The sequence below is a fragment of the Thunnus maccoyii genome, chromosome 19 (genome assembly GCF_910596095.1).
Source record: "Thunnus maccoyii chromosome 19, fThuMac1.1, whole genome shotgun sequence".
Taxonomy (NCBI): domain Eukaryota; kingdom Metazoa; phylum Chordata; class Actinopteri; order Scombriformes; family Scombridae; genus Thunnus; species Thunnus maccoyii.
The window spans coordinates 255,074-279,078 of record NC_056551.1 but is presented as its reverse complement, the minus strand read 5'-3'; the positions used below and the strand labels follow the sequence as shown (position 1 = coordinate 279,078).

Sequence of the window (24,005 nt, the reverse complement as noted above, 5' to 3'; positions counted from 1 at the left end):
CCCCGGCTCTTGGTGGGCGGCCATCTGCTTTGACAGGTTGGGTTGAGAGAGAGAAAGAGAGAGGGAAAGGGGGAGGGGGGACAGAAGAAAAACATTCACAACAACAACAACAACAACAAGCACAAGCAGCAACAGCCAGGGAAGGATGCCATCAGGACTGTGAAGGACCGCGAAGGTTCGGCCCGGGGGTCAGGTTTTCCTGTGAGATGAGAAAGCACAAAAAACTCCGGGGAAGAAGCAAAGTTAGTGACATGCATTGATGTTACATGAATGCATACAGATGGAGAGGAGGAGGAGGAGAGAGGAGCTCAGTGCATCATGGGAAGTCCCCCAGCAGTCTAGGCCTATAAGAAACAAGACTATAAACATGAAAAACCTCTATAGTATTTAAATCAGACTTTCTTTGGTGAATGAAATTACTTTTGTGCAAAGATGTAATACTCTGACCAGTGGTGTAACTTCATCACTCACTTGACCAATGAATGTTTATTAGGTCTCTTTATGGACAGGTTTGAGATTTAAAATAGGAAATTATACTAAAATCCACCCCAAGGGGTAGAATGAATTACACTGATGGGCTGTTTTACAGTTTGTATTTATTTATTCATCTATTTTTTTATTATACACAGTGGAAGTTATATTTGAGCCAGCTGTATTTCAATAAACAGAAATTACATGAATTCTATAGATATCTTCTGTATTTTATATCAACTGCAAAGAAACTACATTTGGTAGACTGACTAAATGATTATTCAAGACCATATAAAACGTCAATTGTCACAAACATGAAAAATAAAGAACGATTTCATTAAACATGGACTCTTGTGTTTCATTCCATAGATTCTTTTTAGAGAAAATGTCAAGTTTGGATTTCATGTTCTTCCATTGTTCAGGGTTGAAGTAGACAAGCCCCAGATGATGGTCCTATTTGCACCTGAAAAAGAAATCACACCATATCATACCAGTGATACCCATATGTCCAACCATCTGGAAGTAGTACTCATGGATGGTCTTCAGAACATAGGTGACACCAGCCTTGCAGTACAAGTATGCACAGTCACAGTCTGAAACTGTCCTTGTCTGGACACTTGATTTCCAGAAGTCCATAGGCTGGTGCTGCACTAAAGTCCCGCACTTTCTGTCTGGTGAGGCACCCAGGTGTGGGGCATGGGGGTTAATCACAAATTTGCAGGGGTAGACTTTATTTCCAGTAATGTCCTTGTACTCAGCAGCGGCAACTGGCTCCATTTCTAGGCTGCTCTTCATTGTTTTAGTTTCATGTTGGCTGCAAAACTGTAAAAGTCTTGCTGAAAGTTCCACTATATGTGGTCGAGACAAACTCTACTCAAGCCTACTTCTGACTATTTTATTTAATATTAATTGGTGACAAATTCAACATAGTTAAATGTCTTGCACCATTTGTGGGGAATTTACACAATTTGTGCAACTTCTACTGAACTAGATCTGAACCATCAGGAATGACTAAATGACAAACACAAGCAAACATCAAAACCGTCAGATAACCTGAGGCAAAGGAGAAGCTGTGGTTTTCTGCACCTAGCAGATAACCCTAGATTTTAATCTCAAATGTAAAAAGGAAGTTGTTCAAAAGTTCCAAGTAGTCTGTTGTAAGAGATAAAGAAAATGTCACTATTTTGTGTAAAGTCAGGTAATATCAGCATGTAACTGATAGATGTCTTGGAGATAGACGATATGTGGTAATACAAATAGGAGGAAGTTGTAGAATTATAAAAAGAAAGGCCAAGAGAGACTCAGAGTTCCCTTTTCTTTTAGCCGGACCTCCTTTTGCCTCAAAAAGCCCTAAGGAAAAAGATCTCTTTGAGACTCTCTTTAGTCTTTTAGCTTTTTGCTTTTTAACCTTTTGTTCAAGTTTTTGTATTTTACTTTTTGCATCTTATATTACTTATTTTGTAAAACCTAAAAAAACTGGTTTGTATTTTTACACACTCTGACCAAAGTTCCTGACTTGTGCCCATCTCTGAAGTCTCCCAGTTAAGCAAAGACGCCTCCCTTGGGATAGGCTGACATTAGTTTTAAATTCATTTAGATTAAAAATTATGATGAAATTTGTTAAGGATAACTAGTAGTGTTTTTTGAAAAACAGATTGGTAATGGTTGAGATTTAATGACTGAGGTCAACATGCTGCTGTATATTTGTATATATTTATAATGGATTTAATTGGCTAAACTGTAAGGGCCAGGGCTCCGAAGCTGCCCTATAAAACTGAGCGAGTGCCCTCAACCGTCAGAGTGGGCCTCATCCAAAGATGACCTGTTAAAAGGCCACTTGGAGTACTTTAAAACCTCAAACACCTGTTTGCACCAATACACTTCGTTGTAAGCCAGGCTGTTAGGAATTCCTGACTACATTGGCCCATTGGTAAAGGTTCAGTGACAGCTGGTGATTATAGAAGCCAGGCTGAATCTGGTTCTCTAAGCAAGGCTTGGATGGTCTTGCGTGTAGATTTTGGGAACCCCCCTTCGATGCCTAGGTCAGTTGTAAAGCCATCTGTTGGTGCCTTATCCACACCGGCAAGGGGTATCGGTTATTTGTTATCTGTAGGCAGAAACCATTACAGTCTTTCACCCTTGAGCAAATTCTCTTGAATGATGATGGTATCGGTCAGTTGTCTTATACTTGATGCCAATTAAGTTAAGTTTAATTAATTAATTATATCAAATTTTTAAATGCAGCCTGACTTATTATTTATCTCTTTGTTACGTACTTAGCTGTGAAACCTGGTGAGCATTATTGTGAGTAAAAAGCATCTCATCTAGCTAAAGTGCCTTTCTTAGGTTTAACTCTAGGCCTATACATGCACAGTTGTGTGCATGTATAGGCCTAGAATGGATTTGCATTCATCTTTTGCATTTGTCTTTTGTAAGGTTGGTAATTTCTAGACCAAAGAAATCACCAACTATCTGCACATAAGGAAAGCCTGCTATGCAGATCAACATTTCCGTACAAAGCACTGGCTACAGTGACCTTTGCCGACCGGAACTAGTGTAATGTTTTTATAAATAAATTTGTAAATTTATTTAAGTCAAGTCATCTTTAAGGGAGCTGCCACAAACTCCCCAGTGTCTTTCCGGGATTTCAATATTTGTTTGAGCCTCTGCACTCTAATGAGCTTCATTTTACGGTTATGCTTACATATCTGAAATAGAAGATGTAGCTCATTACTCGGGTGTAAAACATCAAACAGAATGTATGAGAGAAACTCCACAGATTACACTTTCATGATGTCACAGATTTGGGGGTGGGGCTAACTATTTTCTCTTGTTTGTGGCTACAGGGGGCAGTAGTAGATGTTCACTAGTATTATTCCAACTGTCCAAGACCATATTAGTAACATATTTACAACATTTTGTGGGGGGGAAAGTGGTAGGCTGCTGTTGCTGTATGTATTGGAGGAGACATGCATTTGGCTTCCATCCTTCCTGTATAGAACTGGGGGTTCGTTTGTTCAAAGTCTGTTACCAAACCTAAAAAGTGTATTTGCAAACAGGATTTATGCAATAGATTTAATATGTAGCTACAAACCTATGCATACGACACATTTGAATGTGTCCTTGACAGGGGTGATTTGTGCATCTGTCAAGACCACAATGGACACTTTGTTGTCCCTGGCATATTGCCCCAGGTCCCGCTGGCAGCTCCTCTGCAGTCAGCAACAGCTCCTCCAATTTTTCTTTGGTCTCATCCTCTAGGAGACTGCGGTAATAAGGAAATCTGACCAAAAAAAGTACCTAAATGTTTTTTTTTTAAATGTGGGAAAAAAGTGAGATGCCTTTAAAAAAAGAGTGACCACGTTACACATTCTGGTGTAACTTACAGTAAACTGGTAATGCTACTAGTTTACAAGTTTATGGGGTTCACTGAATGCACCATTAGTCCAACCTAAGCCCATATAACTGTGGACCTCCAGCCATAGTTGGAAAAGGCCCAGCTGGGATTTGAAGTCCCAGCTGCTTGATGGGGACATTTTTAAGAAACTTTTTGGGGTTATATAAGAAACAAGCTATACATACTGCATTGATACCCTTGTAATAAATCTTTTTCGGCCAATTTTTTTCAATATTCTTTGGTTTCATACCTTGTAAAAAATCTCGCTGGACGTGGGGGTGGAGGTCCAGCATGGCCAGTGGAAGCTGCATGACTTGTCTGGAACTGAAAAGGCGTTGCCATTCTGGACTGTCTGAGCTGAAACCATTAATCCATTAATCCATTAGATGTCAACTATTAAATTAATTGCCAACTACATTTTTCGCCATTTTCAGACATTTAATAGACCAAACAACTGACTAACTAATAACTGATCAGTTAATCAAGAAAATAATCAACTGATTAATCAGCAATGAAAATAATCATTTATCGCAGCCCTACCTGCAGGTGGTTGAAAGGTAGGGCCATCCTCATCCCCACAGACCTCACATCTGCAGCCTACACAAACACCATCAATGTAGCCAGTGTGGCCGGGCAACACAACATCCCCACTGTCTGTAATCAAGTAAATGCTGGATGGAATCAGCTTAAAGTACAAGGATGACAAGGTTTTTAAGTTTGATATTTTTCCCATATTCTCTCTCTCACACACACACACACACGGACACACCTCACACTTGGTCCCACTGCCAAACTAACTTTCCTCTCCTTCACTCCTGTACACATACACATTCCTCACAGTCCCACTAGCTCTGAAAGTCCAGACGAAACAGCATTTTGAGTGTACATAACTACAATATCGTGACATATTTCCAAGTGAAACAGGATAGACAGGAGGGACATATCGTTAGGAGGAATTTGATTTGAAAATTGAAAAGTGGGTGGCTAACTAAAAGTTGAAGACTGATTGATAGGTGGATGTCATGATATTATTGGTTGAAATTGGTTGGTTCAAGCGTACATAAGAAATTAATTTTTCGTATTTAATTTGGCCTTTATCGTTAAATAGGTGCACAATATGACTGGGGATGTGATCTAAAAGGGTTAAAAAGGCATTTTTTATTTCATGTCAATTTTTAAAGTATGTTTCCCAGAGAGGTGAAGAGCTACCTAAACAGCATCACAGAATAATAATACATATCCTCAGATGCATTGTTATATGATGGGGCATGTTGTACAGGGTGTTTACACTGCTTGACATGTGGCCAGTGTTGTAAGTAGGGACAGGAAAAAATATTGCTTGTTACACCATTATTAAGCATTCAATGCTTATTACACACATATACTTGAGAAATAAAATCAAAAAAGGCAGATCAAGTGGCCAGGGAGCTATAAAATCCAAAGTTGAACCAAACTTTACTATTGCTCATCTTTGCAGAAATAATATACAGACAAGATAATCACTGGCAAATTTAGATTTTTGTTTATACCATTAATGTGCACACACAACCAGGCAAGGCTTAGAGCAAAAACATAATTCAATCTATCAATAAGTGAGGCTACTATTATTGCAAGTACAGTACAGTGCAGTTATACTTCAAGAGTACTGCATTTTATGCAATGTTCTCATGTTCAAAATATTGCACAATGCAGTGAAACTGCTGTATGTGTCCTAAATATTACATAATGTATGAAGCCAATTCAGTCATAGACTCAAACATCTATGTTGTGAAACACAACACTACAGGAGGTAGCAATATTACATTTGATTCCCCTTTGGCCACTTTTCACATTAAATCTGCTCAACCACAAAAACCAGGTTCTCTACCTGCCTACAAAGCACCCTTGCCCCACTACATGCGAGGGGGAGTCGAATTCCAGCAGGGAGTCAAATTTTGGCACAACTCCATCTTCCATCAAGTCAGCGTGGTGTCTGTCATCAATTTATATTTTAGTAATAGTGTATGCTTTTTTTATTTATCAAAAATTGGTCAATGAAGAATTGGACAATCTTCAACACATTAATGTTATAGACTAGGCCTTTCTCACAAATGGTTTAACTGCACTCAGCTGGCTAATTCAAGAGGTTAAGGCCCAAGATCAACCCTAACAATATTGTAACCTATTAATGGAAGCATCGGAAAATATGATAACGTTCAGTTCATTACATTTTTTTTCGCAATAAATCAATTAGGTCCTCAAATGATTTTTGTTTATTAATTAGTCTATATACTCTCACCATTTTCATGTTTAAGTGATACATTGTCATGTAATTACAGTACCGTTAATACAAAATATAATTAGTACAAACCTTAAATATTCTTGCTACATTAGCAATTGTGAGGTCCATTTCCCGAATGTTGACTGTCTGGGTTCCACACCAAAGACTAACTCTTTCGTGCTCTTGCTGCATAGTGTAATTGAGTGTTGGTGGAAAAGGCAGAAATCTAGCTAGTTTTTGTCTGCATTTTATAGACAAATGTGCATGCAAACAGGTGTCCTTTAACCTGGACCAAAACAATTCCTTTAAGTCTTTGATGCACAACATGGGTCAAAATATTATTTTGAGGTATTGCTCAATTAACTTGTCTTTGATCACCACTAATCCTTATTTTCATTTTTAATTTCTTACTTTTTGAATAAAAATCAAAATGTCAAAAATTACCCATGTATGCAAGTGTGATTTAAAAAAAAGAGATATACTATAATAATTTTGTTAAAATAATTATTTTAGAATTAATGTGACCAAACACATTTAATATTTGAAATATGTTTGTCACTTTGTCACACATAACACACTTATCACTGATAACTGATAACACTGACACTCTCTCAGCCTTTTGTAGCTTAAGGCTCACTTCTGATCTGAGAAAAACAGTCCAAATATATGTCAGGATTTACAGCTGTTTCTAAGGTGCCTGTGTTTGGGGAGAGAACGGTGCCTGTTGAGGGCAGGAGGTGGTTAATTTTGTCTCTAATAGTTAGAATTTTATCATAAAAGAAGCTCATAAAGTCATTACTACTGAGAGCTATAGGAATACATGGATCAGTAGAGTTATGACTCTTTGTCAGCCTGGCCAAAGTGCTGAGAAGGAACCTAGGGCTGTTTTTATTTTCTTCTATTAATGATGAGTAATAGGCGGCTCTGGCATTACAGAGGGCCTTCCTATATGTTTTAAGACTATCTTGCCAGACTAAGTGAGATTCTTCTACTTTGGTGGAATGCCAAATCCTTTCCAATTTTCGCGATGTTTGCTTTAATTTGCAGGTTTGGGAGTTATACCATGGAGCTAACCTCTTACGTTTTATTATCTTCTTTTTTAAGGGGGCGATGGAGTCGAGTGTTTTTCTTAATGAGAAAATAAAATGGTCTCATAATCAAACACAAAGCACATAACCTTGTTAGTGTTGACTCAAACACACCGGCTCCTGTATTGTCCGAAAGTAAGAGCCGAGTACAATCATTTACTGTTTGTTTGCAACATGAAATGAAACTTCTCCTCACCATTGTTGCACTCACTTAATTAACCTTCCTCTTTGTTCTGTATTTGGCGGTGCAAGGGACGATAGGTTGGTGGAGGTGGTCTATGCCAGTGATATGTAAATGATATGTAACAAAGGCCCTGTTTATACCTAGCATTAATGTGTCTCGGGTGATCCAATCACAAGTGGACAGCTCTAAGTACAGGTGTGAATGCACCCAAGACGCACTGAGGACGTATTGAGATCCGATCACTCAGACGACTTTCAGGGGTGGTCTGGGCTACATGTGGCCACATTCATTTAGCAGTGTAAATGCAATGTGTCCTGGGCCACGCTGAACGACCGCCTACTCAACTGACATCCTCTGTTATCTGGCAGACTAGGCATGAGAATTGAATTGCTGCCTCCTGTGTTCAACTTGTTTGATAACAGTATAAAGAAACACATTATTTTGTTTTTCCGTTTTCATGTGAATTAACAGAACTGCAGTTATTAGTTTTGCTGTGCTGCTCAACATAATGGAGCCCAGGATTTATCAGGAGGACAGCTACTTTACTCCAAACAGTATGAACATGGACTGTGTGTGTGTGACAGCTGACCTACTGGATGTGTAGAAGAACACAGAACATTAATTCAAATTCCTGACCACTCCTGTTGGTGTGTCGGAGATTTAAATAATCAATGAAGTTAGGCTGTTGTGTCTTGTGCGTTACTGCGCACAGGATCTCTCAATGGGGAGATGCAGCTGCGGGGAAATCGTTGCATATAACTCTATATTTGTTACACATATATGTTCTGACACGGCACTAGAACAAATCAATATAATGGCCATTTAATTTTTGTGAGGGGGCACATACAATGCATTGTATATTTGTTTATCTTGTTATCAAACAAGTTGAACACAGCTTTGGACAGGACCCCCGAGGCCTGTACTACGAAGCAAGTTCAACATACCCAGGATATTTCATTACCTAGCTTCACTGAACCTTACAGTGGCTGTGCAGATAACCAGTACTTCAAAGCTGGTTATCAACTAGCTCAGTCAACCCGGGGTTTTCTTATCCAGCTACGAGCGTGTTCATGTGAAAGAGGCAGGGTTAATTATGAGCGACCTCATCAGAACCATGAATGAAGTACTTTATATGATATGAGATGAAACAATGATACCAAGTACCTGTGGAAAACTTCTGTTTAAGGGACAGCAAAAAGTCACATTCAACAAAGTGAAATGTAAACGATAGACTGTAATCATACAACAGATTAAGAAGATGTAGAAACACTAGAAATAATTTCCACATATTAAAAGTAGGCTAAAGCTTAAAATACATAGCCTATAGGAATGATTATATATGGTTTAAGTATAGAGTGAGTATTTTTTGCTATTTAGTTGGATGATGAAGAAACCATGAATATGTCACATAAAAAAAGAAACTTCAAAGCAATGCTACACTGTTTCTGTTACCAAAGCAACGATCAGAAAAGTAATTAATGACTGATGAGGTCTATCTGACCCAAATGTTGCATTTATGATTATGGGAGCCAATTCACAGTGTGTGGATCATTTTTCTAATAAAAGACAATATTTCATTTTTATTTCCAGTTATCACAGAGTTATGTTGAGCTGCAGTGATGGAATCAGAGTGTAAAATCATCCATACTGTCAGCTATCACTCTGTGGATAAAATAAACTTCGCACAATTAAAATGAACTTTGCACACTTAAAATGCAGCTAAAATTATCATTATGGGTTTAGTGTTGTAAACCATCTCTCCGTTAGTTAGAAGCTCTGTTTTAAAACCAGAGTGGAAATAGAAAGCCTGGGCCAATAAAATGTTTCCACTGACCTATAAAAATATATATTACTCTTTTTTACTTGTCACTTTATTGTAACTCAGGACTTTTGTCCATGTCGAGATCCTGTAGGAGTGATGACTATTTTTTTTTTTTTTTTTTTTTTTTTACAGTGATCTGATTGGTTAGTGGCATGGATTCTTATAATACATCCATGGTTACTGGTCGCAGTGTTGTTAGGTTGAGATCCGATCCTCTGAGGTTAAACTGTCCCGGAGCAGGTTAGCTGTTCAGCATAAATTACCATGGTGATGTACCCCGGTAAGAAATGAACCATCGTCGCAGGACTGAAAACCCAGAGTTAAACTGGAAGTTACCTCGCTAACCCCAAATTCTGCTTTGTAGTACAGGCCTCTAGTGTAGGTGTAAACAGAGCCAAGGGGTTTTTGGAGAGCGGTAAATGCAGCCTGGATCTCCGAAAAGGGCCTGTGTGTATATATATTTAAATGTGTGCGTGTGTGTATGTGTATATGTATATATACATACACAGTGGGGTCTAAAAGTCTGAGACCACTTGTCAAGATACTTCTATTTTGCATTTGTTTTGAATGTAATACTAATTTTTTTCATTAAAAATAATAATATCAGCTTAACAATTTGAGTGAAACATTGAGTCTTTGAAAATGTGAATTTCAGAATTTCAGTGGGGCTGAGGTCAGGTGACTGTGGAGGAAAGTCCATGACAGTCAGGACTCCTTGGTCTTCTTTGGTCTTCAAGTAGTTCTTGCAAAACTTTGAGGTGTGTTTGGGGTTATTATCCTGCTGCAGTATGAATCCTTCTCCACAAATATGAAAACCAGAGGGTATAGCATGTCTCTGAAGAATATAGTGGTACTTCTCCTTGGTCAGGATGTAGTCAATTCGGTGCAGGTGTCTAAATCCAGAGTAGGCAAAATACCCCCAGACTTGAATATTCCCACTATCATGTTTCACTCTGGTTTTGATACACTGCGGTATCATTCTCTATCTTGTTCATCTCCTTACATACACCCTTTACTGCCATAAATCTCAAACTTGGATTCATCAGTAAATAGGCCTTTTCTCCAGTCATCCACTGTGAAATGCTGGTATTTCTTAGCTCATCCCAAGCGATTGGCCTTGTTTCCCTTCCTGAGAAGTGGTTTAGAAACAGCTACTCGTCCTCTGAGACCACTACAGGACAGCCTTCATTTGACAGTACTTTTCACTTTCACTTAGTTCTGATACCATGTTTCCCGCTATCACAATGCTGTTTAGTAAGCAATGATCTGCTGGAAACTTGAGGCAAAGCCATATTTATAATAGGTGAACACTGGTTGCAAGTTGAGTTACTTGAACTTGAAGTTGAGTAGATCAAACCAACCTGAGTGTCATCTCAACCCATGCTTCAATGGTAGGGAAACAACTCAAAGAAATCTAACCTTCTGTACAAAGGAGTTGGTCAGTGCCACAAATTTGCTTAAATTTGATTGCTGACCCAGAAATAGTGCAGAATCTTAAATATTTCTTCTTCATTATACATGTCATAACTTCTTGTGATTTTAAATGTATCCTCAAATTTTCTGATTATTTCCAGGTTTATGTGAAAATATTAGAGATTTTCAATGTTTTGAACTCCACTACATATGTGTGTGTGTGTGTGTGTGTGTGTGTGTGTGTGTGTGTGTGTGTGTGTGTGTGTGTGTGTGTGTGTGTGAATGTGTATTTATTACGAGCTTTGTAGAGATGGTAGTTTTATTCTGAAAACGGGAACGGAATCAGACCGGAAGTATAGCTGTTACAGAGCTTTGCAAAAAAAAAAAAAACAAACGACAAAAAACCCACAGGTTATTATCGCACCAATAGAGTCGATTGAAAGACGTCCAGCGGCAGCAAACAGGTACCATTTTGTTCTATAAAACATCTGTGTAAAGCCTTTAAAATGTGCAGTCGAGCCAAGGTCCAAGCTAACGTAAGCTTCAAGTTGGCCATCTAAAATGAAACTAATCGGAAGCGATGCCATGTTTAAACTGTCAAAAGCTAGGTTAAGCTCATGTCATAAACCGACATGACAATTTACCTTATTTAACCCAAATTACAACAAAAGTCTGTTATTCATCTTTACAGTTTGCGTGCCTCGATAGAGGAGTCTGGTATGTTCATTTGTGTCTAATAGCGTTAAAGATAGCTATTTTCTTTTGTCGACTCCAGTTCAGACGTGACATCTGTTCATACGTAATGGTGTTTTTCCGTCAAAACAAAAATGCATCATTGCGTTTGAACATGTTGGAATTGATGCAATAAAACACGTCTTGTGCTTGGGGCGTCCTTTATTTACACTCCACCTTTTGCAGATCTTAATTTTCTAATTTATTCAAGCATTAGGTTAGCTACATCTTTGCTAATGTGGGTATTGGCCCGCTGTTACTTAGAAAATTAAACTACAGCCGTGTTCATCAAAATGCTGGAATAGTGAGATGCATATAACTGAGGTTTGAGGTTCTAGGTGGCTGTAGTGGTACATAGTGGTACGTGAACATGTTCAATCAAGAATCCTTTTGCGTTTTCTGGTGGAGTACGTGCTGTAGTCCATGATTGGACTAAGCCCTGTTTCCATAGTTTCCTGAATCGTCTCGGTCGGCTGTGATGTCAGTACAGCACTGCCCTTTCACACTCCCCCTCTCCCCGTTATTTCCACCTCTGATATCAGCGATGAGTCACCTAGCAGGCTGACCGTTTCAATGATTAGGGCCCTAGCACGAAAGTGTCAGGGGCTCAGCGATCCCTGGCACTGAAAGTGCGAGGAACCTATTGTTTTTGTTAAGATTATTTGGGCCCGAGCATGAAAGTGCCAGGGCCCAATTGGCATCAAAAAGAAGGTTGTTGTAACTCGGCCTTACATCGTTCAATCTGCCCCATATTTCTCATGCATGATAAGAGTCCAGACTTGAACATATCTACATGTCAATTTTGAGTCATAGTCATAGCGCCACCTACTGACAACAGGAAGTCAGCCTTATGTGACAAACTTCATCTGATTTACCTTAAATTTTAATGGTGTGGTCTACACATGAGGTACAACAACATTATGTATAATGGGGTGGTTGTGGGTGTTCTCTAGCACCACAGAATGGCTATTTTTTTGAAGGTGATAATTATCTCCTATATGCAATGTTAAGTATTCATGAAAATGTATATCAGTTGCCTTCTGGTACATGTATTGCTGCATTAATATTTCACTTATGTAGTATTGCAGTGTTTCCTATTTAAAAACAGCTGTGGTGCTTTTGGCTATAATTCTAGTTTTGGACCTTATATGTCACTGTCTGGGTCTAAGTTATGTTAAAAGTTGAGGCTTATTTCTAATTACTACTTCTGAAGCATCTGGACTACACTTTAGTTTTAGATAACATTAGGGCTAAATTGTAATCCTTATTTTGACTTAACATTTATAACATCTTTTGCAGTGGTGGTAATGTTCTTGCTGTGGTGGTGCACCACTGCTAAATGAATGCAGAGGAAACACTCTATTGCTTGACCAGATATCAATCCATCCTCAATACGTCTTGGGTGCATTCACACCTGTACACTTGTGATCGGATCACCCGAGACGGATGTTAATGCCAGGCATAAATAGGGCCTTAGACCACATTCAGAGGTGGCCTTGGCGGCATGTGGCCACATTCTTTTAGTAATGTAAACACAATGTGTCGTGGACCACATTGTAGGACTGCCTACTCAACTGACGTCCTCTTTTTTCCGGCAGACGAGGCACAGGAATTGCATTGCTGCCTCCTGGTCCAAAGCTGTGTTCAACTTGTTTGATAACAGGATAAACAGACTATTTTGTTTTTCATGTGAATTAAAAACTTAATCCACCTCCCGTTTTTTCCTGTTTTTCCTGTTCCCCTAACTGGTTACCCTCTTCAAATCGACAATTAAAATAGAAATTAAACCAAAACCAGAAACTAACTTGTTTTTCGCTTGTCTGTCTAAAAAAATATTTCAGAAGCTAAACGTTGCTGGATAGTTTCTTCTTTCCTGTCAAGTTGATAACTACAGGTTTTAGTTTTGCTGCGCTGCTCAACATAATGAGCTCCGGATTCAGGAGGGGATGGCTGCTTTACTACAAACTGTATGAACCTGGACTGCGTGTGTAACAGCTGACCTAGTGGATGTGTAGAAGAAAACAGAACATTATTAACATTAGATCCTGACCAATGCTGTTTATGTGTCGGAGATTAAAATAATCAATGCAGTTACGCTGCTGTGCCTCATGCGTAAATGTGCACAGTGTCTCATTGGAGAGATGCAGCTGCAAGAGATCACTGTATATAACTCTCTTTCTCTCTCTCTCTCTCTCTCTCTCTCTCTCTCTCTCTCTCTCTCTCTCTCTCTATATATATATATATATATATATATATATATATATATATATATATATATATATATATATATATATATTTCGATGCAGCACTAGAGCAAATCAATGGGATGGGCATTTGATTTTCGTGAGGGCGCACAATGCATTGTATATTTGTTTATCCTGTTATCAAACAAGTTGAACACAGCTTTGGACGGAGCGGACACCTGCACCTAACGCCGGTTAATTACGAACGAATTTGGTCTTCGCGAACGGAAATGATGTTCGTGTTTATTTGCATGAAGTGAGATCTGATCAGAAGTGGTCACTCAGGACGCATGTTAATGCCAAGTGTGAACTGACGTACTTAAAGCTGTGCACTTGTGATCGGATCACCCAAGACTTAGCCTATGTTAATACTAGGTGTAAACAGGGCCTATGAGCAACAGGAAATGAAGCCTAAATGACACATAGTTCATCAAATGTCATCTCCAGCGCAACATACTGCACAGAGGAAATAATATTTTACCCATTCACACAGTGTCCGATAGTCTTGACAATACAGAGCTGTGTCAACAGACCTCCAATAGTAATACCACGCATGAGCAAGTCTTGAGCTCCATGGTGATATAATAATGATGATAATAATGACATGGCTATGAATTGTCAGGATTATCGGACACTGTGTGAATGGGTAAAATATTATTTCCTGTGTGCATTTTATGGTGCTGGAGATGCCTTATTAGAAATTGTGTGTACATTTGATGAACTATGTGTCATTTAGGCTTCATTTCCTGTTGCCCGTAGACAATAAGAGAAATATTAATGCAGCAGTGCATTTACCAGAGGGTAACTGACATGGATATACATTTACATGAATATTGGACATTGCATGTAGGAGATAACTATCACTTCCTGTGTCCACTATGTGGTGCTAGAGAAAACCCACTAATTATCCGTCATGTTGCTGTATATCATGTGTGGATCGCACCATGTAAATTTCATGTAAAATTGATTTTTGTCACATAAGTCTGCCTTTCCGTTGTCAGTAGGTGGTGCTATGACAATGACTCAATATTGACATGAAGATGTGTTCAGGCCTGGACTCTTATCAAACATGAGAAATTTGGGGCAGATTGGTCAATGTAAAGTGGAGTTACAACAACTTTGTGTTTAATGCTCCAAACATGTTTTGGACAAAATTGTCCAGTACACCACGCCAAGGGCGTTCCATGAAATAGTTGTTCATTAGGAGTTCATTAAAATACAACACCTGTCAATGGCTTCACTCTGCAACAGAAAGCAAAGTAGATTCAAAATGGCAGACTTCCTGTCGGACTTCGGGTATGGCTCCAAGAGGCTTTTTTTTTTAAGTCTGGAGATGTTACATCTGCCTACAAAATTATATACGTCAAATTTAAAGGTGGGGGCTGTGACTTTGAAATTTTCTGGGAGGTTCCCTCGAGCCATTTTGCCACACCCATGCCCAAGACCCATATCAGGTTACATGACTTTTGATGCATGTGCAAAGTTTTTGAGCAGCCCTAGCACCTCAAAAATGCTAAAAGTAATTAGGGGGCACTATAGAGCGGATGTGCCACGCCAAGCCCAATTGTGATTCTAATCACAATACTTACTAATTCAAACATAAGTGCAAAGTTTCATGAGTTTTCGCGCATCCTAAAGGTCTCAAACATGTGTTCGTAAAATGAAAATTGACGAATGAAATCCAAAATGGCTGACTTTCTGTTGGGCGAAAAAATTCAAAATATGTATTATGTCGATAATGACGAAAGCAATGAACCCACCGAATTTCATGCACATCAAAGAAATTTTGTTCCAAAATGGCCTGAGTCCAGTCACTACAGAACTTTGCAATTTCCGCCAGTTCTGACAAGCATCCCAAGCCTCTCAAAAATGCAATGGTGTGGGGGAATAATAATAATAATAATAATGTTATTAATAATAATAATAATGATTTTTACAAGAACAATAGGTTCCTCGCACTTTCAGTGCCAGGGACCGTTGGGCCTGTTGGGGGGAGGAGGGGTACATAAAAACACGTTCATGAAAAGCAACCATTTACGGCATACGGCCTTTAGAAACTGAGTACAATTAGCTGTAAACCATTAGGGATGTTCTTAATTATTTTATTATTATTTATTTAATTTTGACCGATTAATACTATTACCTTTGTCTCCCCCTTCTGGCAGTGAGAATAAAAGAGGGCAATCGTCTGTGATTGTCTGACACAGGCATGCAACACACTATTGTGTACGCACTGAATAACAGACACAGAGAGGGCATAAGAACGGATATGTTTTGACAGTCCACTGGCCCAAAAACATGGGATGTGTCCCAGTATGCCCAATGGCCAGTACACCACTGGTCATAACCTACTGTTGTGGCTGTAAAATGGTGGATAAATTGTTTTGAGTGTCACAAAAACTTAGAGGTTGACGTCTGAAAATTGTGACTACAAGTTTCTGTTTTGTTAACCTGTTGTTTTTGATCATGAATAAGCTGGGAGTGAAGGACGAGGAGGGGGAGGTTTTTGCTCTGAATTGAATCTGGAGGAGTGACTGTAGTTATCAACTTAACAGGACAGAGGAAACTATTAAGCAACGTTTAACTTCTGAAGTTTTTTAGACAGACAAGTGAAAAACATTAGTTATTTTCTGGTTTTGGTTAAATTTCTATTCCAGTATACAATATGAAGAGGAAAACGGGTTAGGGGAACTGGAAAAACAGGAAATAACGGGAGGTGGATTATGTTTTTTTTAATTCACATGAAAAACAAAATAATGCATTTCTTTATCCTGTTATCAAACATGTTGAACACAGCTTGTTGAACAGTGCAATTCCCGTGCCTAGTCTGCAAGAAAATAGAGGACATCAGTTGAGTTGGCAATCCCTCATTGTGGCCCAGGACGCATTGCGTTTAGGCTGCTAAATGAATGTGGCCACATGCAGCCCAGACCACTTCCGAATGTGGTCTGAGTGATCAGATCTCAATGCGTCCTTAATGCGTCTTGGGTGTGTTCACACCTGTACTTAGAGCTTTCCACTTGTGATCAGATCACCCAAGACGCATGTTAATGCCAGGTGTAAACAGGGCTTTACAAACATGAATGCATGTCCTGCAGCTTAGCTTGTTGAACGAGTCACCAAACAACGTCACCGCAAACGTCAATTAGCGGCTAGATAGCTAATTAGCTATCTGTCCATGCTGTCTGTCCATATACAGCAGATTGTATAGTTTGTCTCCAATGAGACATTCACTTTTGAAGTTAATCCGTGGTACACATGCGTGCCAAACCGTGGGGGGTGATCTGTACAGATCATGGATCAGCTACGTTCTGTTACACCACTAGGGGTGTCAGTATGTAGCTTTCAGCCCTTATCTTGTTGAGCTCTGAATGTAGCAGTTAGTGATCAGTGGGCCCATGTGTTGTGATTAAAAGTAATAAATCTCTGCGGCAAGCTGATGTACGACATATACCTCAGAGTAGGGATGGGTATAATTAAGATTTTTAGGGTATTACTACTCTTACTGATACTGCTTATTGATCCAGTACTCTTACTGGTTCTTCTTGTTATTTTTTAAGAGAAACAAATAAATTAAGAATAGCAAAACTGACATTGCACCCATATTTATAGCTAAACCATCAGCTGGCTAATGGTTACTTTAAATTAGTAACCCATGTTTGTATAATTAACCCTGTGTGGGCTCTAGACTGCTAGCATACATAACATACCTGAGGTTGATGGGGCAACAAGAGATAATCTACAAGCTAGGCAGTCAAAAACTGTACATTTCTCTGCCTGTATGTGATGCACTTCGCTAGATGTTTTGAAAGATTGCTTGTGTTTCTGCCCTTACATACAAAGACTTGTTGCACTTGTGGCAATGAGCATTGTCAAATTGACTCTAGTGAAGTGTAACCAGACTTTCGAGTGTTTAGATCTCTCTGCCATTGTCACTAAAAGCAGGGTCTGTGTGTTTGTGTGTTCGTGTGTGTGTGTGAGAGAGAGAGACAGAGAGAGATCTCTCTTCTGGATTGGGAATAGCGAAAATGCATTAGACAGATGTCTTAATCTTATTGCAAATTAGAAACGGAGTTGGTGAGATACGTCATAATTAGGGAGGGCTAGTGAATTTTGATTTCTAAATCAAAGCAGACAGAAATTAGCTAATTTTTAGCTGAAAAAGCAGTTTTTGCACATACAATATGTGTATTGCTGGAAAAACCACCTGTATTAAGATCATAATGCCAACATAAGCCTATGTAAACATTGTAAAAAAAAGATGTTGTGTGTTGTTACCCTTTAAAGGGGCCCAGTGGAGTTTTCTTGTAAACAGACAAAAGTTATTTTTGCATGAGAGTTACTCACCAAAACGCATTGTGTCTATCCTTAAGCTCTAACAAAAGTGCTGAATGCTTTTCCTTTGTTATAAAACAAAACCGAAATTTATCAGTATTTCAAACCCTGCATTGTATACATCCATCTTGTTCCAGAAGTTTGAACCATCTTACCCACTGGGAGGAAGCAAGAGTAAATTGCAATCCCAACATGCCAAAGGAGTGAGGTCCACCAGAGATATTACCTTCACCTCCCTACTCCTGAACCAAGCCAAGCAAGGAAAACAGGTGAACAGGTGTGACACACTCTGTCTCCTGCAATTACCGTATTTAGCCTTTTCCCACAGGATAGTGTTGATAGCCTCTGTTCCATATTTGCAGGCCAGACAGCAGCAGTAAAACATACTGTGATAACCACAAACATGATGGGAGTCCCTGTGTGCTGTGTGGTCATACTAGCATTCATTTGTCACAGCCACAGCCTGGAAACACAAAACCCACTGTACAGGCCCAAAAGGTAAGAAAAAGCTTTTAGCTTTTTATTTGTTTAGAAATTTAATTTGTTTTTCTTATATCCTGCCTCTTAGTCATTCCTCTTCTTGTGAACTAACACAATTATGTTTACATTCAATGTTTATAACTAAAACACAGTGAGTATTCCTGAAGTCTAACAAAAATGTTGAATGTATAACGTTTGCAAAGCAGATTTAAAAAAATTTTTTTTATCTGTATTGTTTACATTAGCCAGTCTTTCCTCCTTTGTCATGAGTCATTCCTGTCTTTGCTGGTGCATTGCTACATTACTGCCACCATCTATCAATCAGTGGAACAGCACAAAATTATTGGCAGGAATGTGTATTGTGTCGCCTGCATGTGCACAAGATACAAACAAAACAGCAACCTGCTCATAGAAATATTGTTATGTAGTGCTACTAGTGGTCAGAAACTCCTCTGGGAAAGCTTCTGTTACAACAGTTGTATTTCAATTTCTTACATTGCTGCATGTTCTAAATATAAGCAAACATGATAGAGCATCAGAGGGGTGTACTATGAAGCAAGCTCAACATACCCAGGCTTTCTTTGTGTGAGCTGGCTCGACAAACCCTAAACTCACAATCAGAGATAAGTGGTATCATGACGGTGGATATGAACTTTCTTTGTTAACCCAGACTTTCTGCTTCAGGCTCTGTGCGTGTCCCCATAAAAGGGGGCGTTTGGCACGTCATTTGACTCTTTTTCCGCACAAAATGGACCGATCGTGTGCTGCCTGCTTCAGTCAGGAGGAACAAGTCATTAAAACGGAGAGCTACGAATATTATAAATACATTATCACAGCAAATATCACAGTTGCTGCAAATAAGATGAGAGATGAATGCTGGCAGAAAATTGCAAATTCGTTAATTAAAACACTAATTCATTAATTTATTAATAGCAATTCATTTAAATACTTATTTTACCATTCAATGCCCTCTCCGTGCCTCCCACATCCAAAGCTCTTAAACTTTAAATTTGATGCAGCAGATTTAAACATTATACTCAAGAAGTGCATTTAGGTCCGACTCTGTCTCATAATGGAGGATAATCAATCAATCAATCAATTTTTATTTATATAGCGCCAAATCACAACAAAAGTCATCTCAGGGCACTTTTCACATAGAGCAGGTTAAGACCGTACTCTTTAATTAACAGAGACCCAACAATTCCCCCATGAGCAAGCACTTGGCGACAGCGGTAAGGAAAAACTCCCCTTTAACAGGTAGAAACCTCAAGCAGAACCTGGCTCTTGGTGGGTGGCCATCTGCTTTGACCGGTTGGGTTGAGAGAGGAGCTCAGTGCATCATGGGAAGTCCCCCAGCAGTCCAGGCCTATAGCAGCATAACTAAGGGCTGATCCAAGGTGAGCCTGGTTGGCCCTAACTATAAGCTTTATCATAAAGGAAAGTTTTAAGCCTACTCTTAAACATAGATGGTTCCACAGGAGAGGAGCCTGATAGCTGAAGGCTCTGCCTCCCATTCTACTTTTAAAGACTGTAGGAACCACCAGTAAGCTTGCATTCTGGGAGCGCAGTGTTCTAGTGGGATAATACGGTACTATGAGCTCTTAAGTAAGTAGTAAGTGGAAATCACTTTAGATTTTGCCCAAATCAAAGTGAAATTAATATTATAGATTGAATATTATCTGTGATAAATACCAATAGACTAATTAATTTTATTTTATTTTTGTTCAAAGCATTTCTTCATTAGTTTTTTGTTTTTTATTAGTTTTTTTTTTCATTATTTGAAATACAGTTTGATCTGTTGTAACTAAATCCCATCCTACAAGTAACCCCAACCTCTTGCACCATTACAAATTTACAATATGGCCTATCAAATCAACGGTAAGTATGATAAAAGACTAATCAGTTTTCTAATCGGTGTTCTAATAGCTGCAGTACCAGCAATGTTAAACAGAACTGGCAGCAAATCAAGTAGTTAGTGAAGCCGAAGCTCGGAACATAACCTACTCCGGACCAGGTTAAGTTTGCAGCATAAGTAACCATGGTGATCTAGCCAGGTTAAAAGAGAGCCACCTTCGAGACATTGAAAACCCTGGCTTTAGTCTCAACGTACCTCGCTAACCCACTAATCTCACTTCATATTACACCCCTCTGGTTGTTCAAGTTGTTGGTGTTGTTAGTGTACAGGGAGAATATCATCAACTAGGTCTGTATCTGATTCAGGACTTGGAATGGGTATCAAAAGGCTTTTATCAAATAGGAAATTAGTTAATAAGATTTTCCATGCCTAATAATGCCAGTTAATGTCCAACCCTGTTGGAGAGGAAGGTCATGAAGGTTGACCCATACAGATAGACAAAGATAAGCTAGGCATAAACCCAAGTCATTGGGTTAGTCTGAACTGGTATCACTCTCTCCCTCCATCTGTCACTCTCCTGCTTTTTTTTCGGCAAGTCAGTTAAATGACAATGGGCCTCATTCAAAACAGTACGTATGCACTGTACTTAAACCATGCGTACAAACTTTTTAAGCACAAATCCAGGATTCATCAATATGTTCTTACTCTGCAAACAAATTTAGAACTGCCTTAGACGATGCATATACACAAATCATAAATGTCCCACGATCTTAAAAAATGATATGGTCAACATTTATTCAGTGTAAACAGTATATTAACCACATCATTTAAAAAATGATTGGGCCTAATTATACAACAAAAGTGTGAAATTGTTAATAATGCAATTTATTTAGTAATTATAAAATTAATAGCTAAGATGTTGTAATCGATAAATTATCATCATAAATGTAGTGAAATTATTAATATATTAAAATTGTCCTGTTCCCACTTTTAGATGACAGTATATTTAGTTATATATCAGTTATATATCAGAATTTCCATATTGGAATGTGACATTAGTTCATTATCCCCATCAGATTTTGCCACGATATATCATGCTCATAGACTATAAAAAAGTATAGATGTAGTCACTGTGATCTCACCCATTGGTTTGTGAACTGCCACTTTGAAGCCTTGAGTTTAGCAATTTGATCATCGCCATATTGGATTTGGTTGTTGCCATGTTTGATTTTTGGAGCCAGAAGTGACCATATTTGGACAAGAGGGTTGAGCTGACCATAGCGCTAGCTGCTAGCTTGGTTAGCATGATGCATTTACAATCTATGGTTAACAGTGATAATGCTAATGCTAATGCTAATTTCCACTAGTGAAAAACAGGCCTAAAACCATTAAAATGAAATGTACTCACCGGAAAAACTGAACATCCAACTCCTTAGAGGGTCTTAATCACAACCAAACACTGAACAAGACTTTTTTAGGCAACAAAAATGTAATAATTATCTTTCATGAACTGGAAACGCACTGTGAAATAGCAGCAGCTACGCCTATACTCTGGGGTTACGCCATGGATACGTTACATAATCAATGTTTTCGCTATGGAAGCGACTTGTCAATCACAACATCACAACATAGCCACGCCCTAAAGCATACGCTGCTTTATCATCTATTTTACTCTAAATGGGACCATAATTTACAAAATGAAGACTTGAAACTAGTGATTGAGACCATAAACGCATTTGGAAACAGTTTAATGAGGTAATAAATCAAGTGAGAAGTAGGGTCATTTTCTCATAGACTTCTATACAATCGAACTTCTTTTTGCAGTCAGTGGAGTCGCCCCCTGATGGCCATTAGAAAGAATGCAGGTTTAAGGCACTTCTGCATTGGCTTCACTTTTCAGGCTGGGAGCTACCCTCTTGGTCCAGACGAATCTATCCATATAAGCCACAACCATTTGTGCCTAGATAGATTTTCCACCATTATGAATTTTGTCCAAATCTGTTTTTTCACTACTCTTCTTACAAATTTTGAGCAATTGGTGTCAAATTTGTTAGATTTTTGATATTGAAATAATACATTTTTAAACCTGTGTCTTTAAGTTCAATTTTACATAAACTCTCATAAATCAAAAATTGGCTTAAGCAATTGTAACCAAACTTACTGCATATATTTGGATGCTAGATCCAAGCTTCGTTATGCAGACCTGGGATATTCTGCCACCAGGGGGCGCCACAGATAATAAAAGTTTATATTGAAATTTGATATACACAATCCATGTTTATGTGTCAGTTTATGCATAAAATTTGGTAATGCTTGATTAAAATGGGTGTAGCTTATTACAACAAAGTTGAAAGTTTCCAGACATTTCAAACTTCAAAAATCAAAATAAATCACCTGTGCTTCCCACAGAGCGGAATTTTTTTCAGCACATCCACTGAATTGTGAAAAAAGTTTGCCCCACTGCAACCTATGGTCCATTCAGAAGTCCGATACGTTATATTTTTCAAAATATGCAAAATCAATTAACATCTACAGTGGGATCCAAAAGTCTAAGATCACATTGAAAATCTCTGATATTTTCACATAAACCTGGAAATAATCATAATCAGTTTGAGGATTCAGAAACATTTATCTCTGTTCTATTTCTGTTTATTCTAAGCAAAAAGGGTTTTAGCATCAAATCATGGCTAGACTAAAGGTTTCTATGGTGGCAGTGAACAGAACCCTAAAACAATTTGCAGAGACCGGATCAGTTGTATCCAAAGCACGATCAGGCATACCAAAAATGACCACACCGCTCGAAGATCAATACATCACGCTTAGTTCTCTGAGAGATAGATAAGCAACTTCATCACAGATACAGAATTTACTAAATAAAGATTGCAAGGCTCCAATCAGCAAAAGAACTGTCAAAAGAAGACTGTCTTGTAGTGGTCTCAGAGGATGAGTAGCAGTCTCTAAATCACTTTTCAGGAGGGGAAACAAAGCCAAATACCTGAGGTGGGCTAAGAAATACCAGCATTTCACAGTGGATGACTGGAAAAAAGTCCTATTTACAGATGAATCCAAGTTTGAGATTTATGGCAGTAACAGAAGGGTGTGTGTAGGGAGACGAACAGGAAAGAGAATAATACTGCAGTGTATCAAAGCCATAGTGAAACATGGTGGTGGGAATATAGTCTGGGTGTTTTGCCTATTCTGGAGTTGGAAACCTGCACCAAATTGTCTACACTCCTTCCCACTCCATCAGAGACATGCTATACCCTCTTGTTTTCATCTTTATGGAGAAGGATTCATTGCTTTGCAAGAACTACTTGAAGACCAAAGAAGACCAGGGAGTCCTGACTGTCATGGACTTTCCTCCACAATCTCCTGACCTCAACCCCACTGAACATTTATGGGAGTACTTGAAGACTGAGAAAGACAAGCATTCTGTGACATCACAAGAAGCTCTTTGGAGTATTGTCAAATCATGCTGAGATAACATGGGTTATCAGGTTTTGTACAAACTTGTGGAGCCCATGCCAGCTCGAGTGCTGTCATTAAAGCAAAAGGACATACCAAATACTAAAAGATATTCTGAAATTCATGTACATTTTTCAAAGATACAACTTTTCACTCAAATTGTTAAGCTAATATTATCATTTGTAATGAAAAAAATAGTATTACATTCAAAACAAATGCAAAATAGTATATATGATGATAGAAGTCTTCATTCATTCATA

The 24,005-nt window shown here is 38.6% G+C and overlaps 1 protein-coding gene across 5 annotated transcripts in view; it reads left to right on the top strand.

Moving 5' to 3' along the window:
• Positions 1 to 11,006: 11,006 nt before the first annotated feature.
• The window catches only part of pam (peptidylglycine alpha-amidating monooxygenase), a 133,026-nt gene continuing 120,027 nt past the window's right edge, over positions 11,007 to 24,005 (top strand). For 2 of the 5 annotated variants that reach the window (XM_042394363.1, XM_042394359.1), the window contains exons 1-3: positions 11,007 to 11,099; positions 18,083 to 18,222; positions 18,308 to 18,443. In XM_042394363.1, the coding sequence (XP_042250297.1) occupies positions 18,349 to 18,443 (95 nt within the window). In that variant the 5' untranslated portion in view covers positions 11,007 to 11,099; positions 18,083 to 18,222; positions 18,308 to 18,348. Of the gene's footprint in view, positions 11,100 to 18,082; positions 18,223 to 18,307; positions 18,444 to 24,005 lie in introns of those variants that run through there. The other 3 variants (XM_042394361.1, XM_042394360.1, XM_042394365.1) reach the window with 3 other exon arrangements.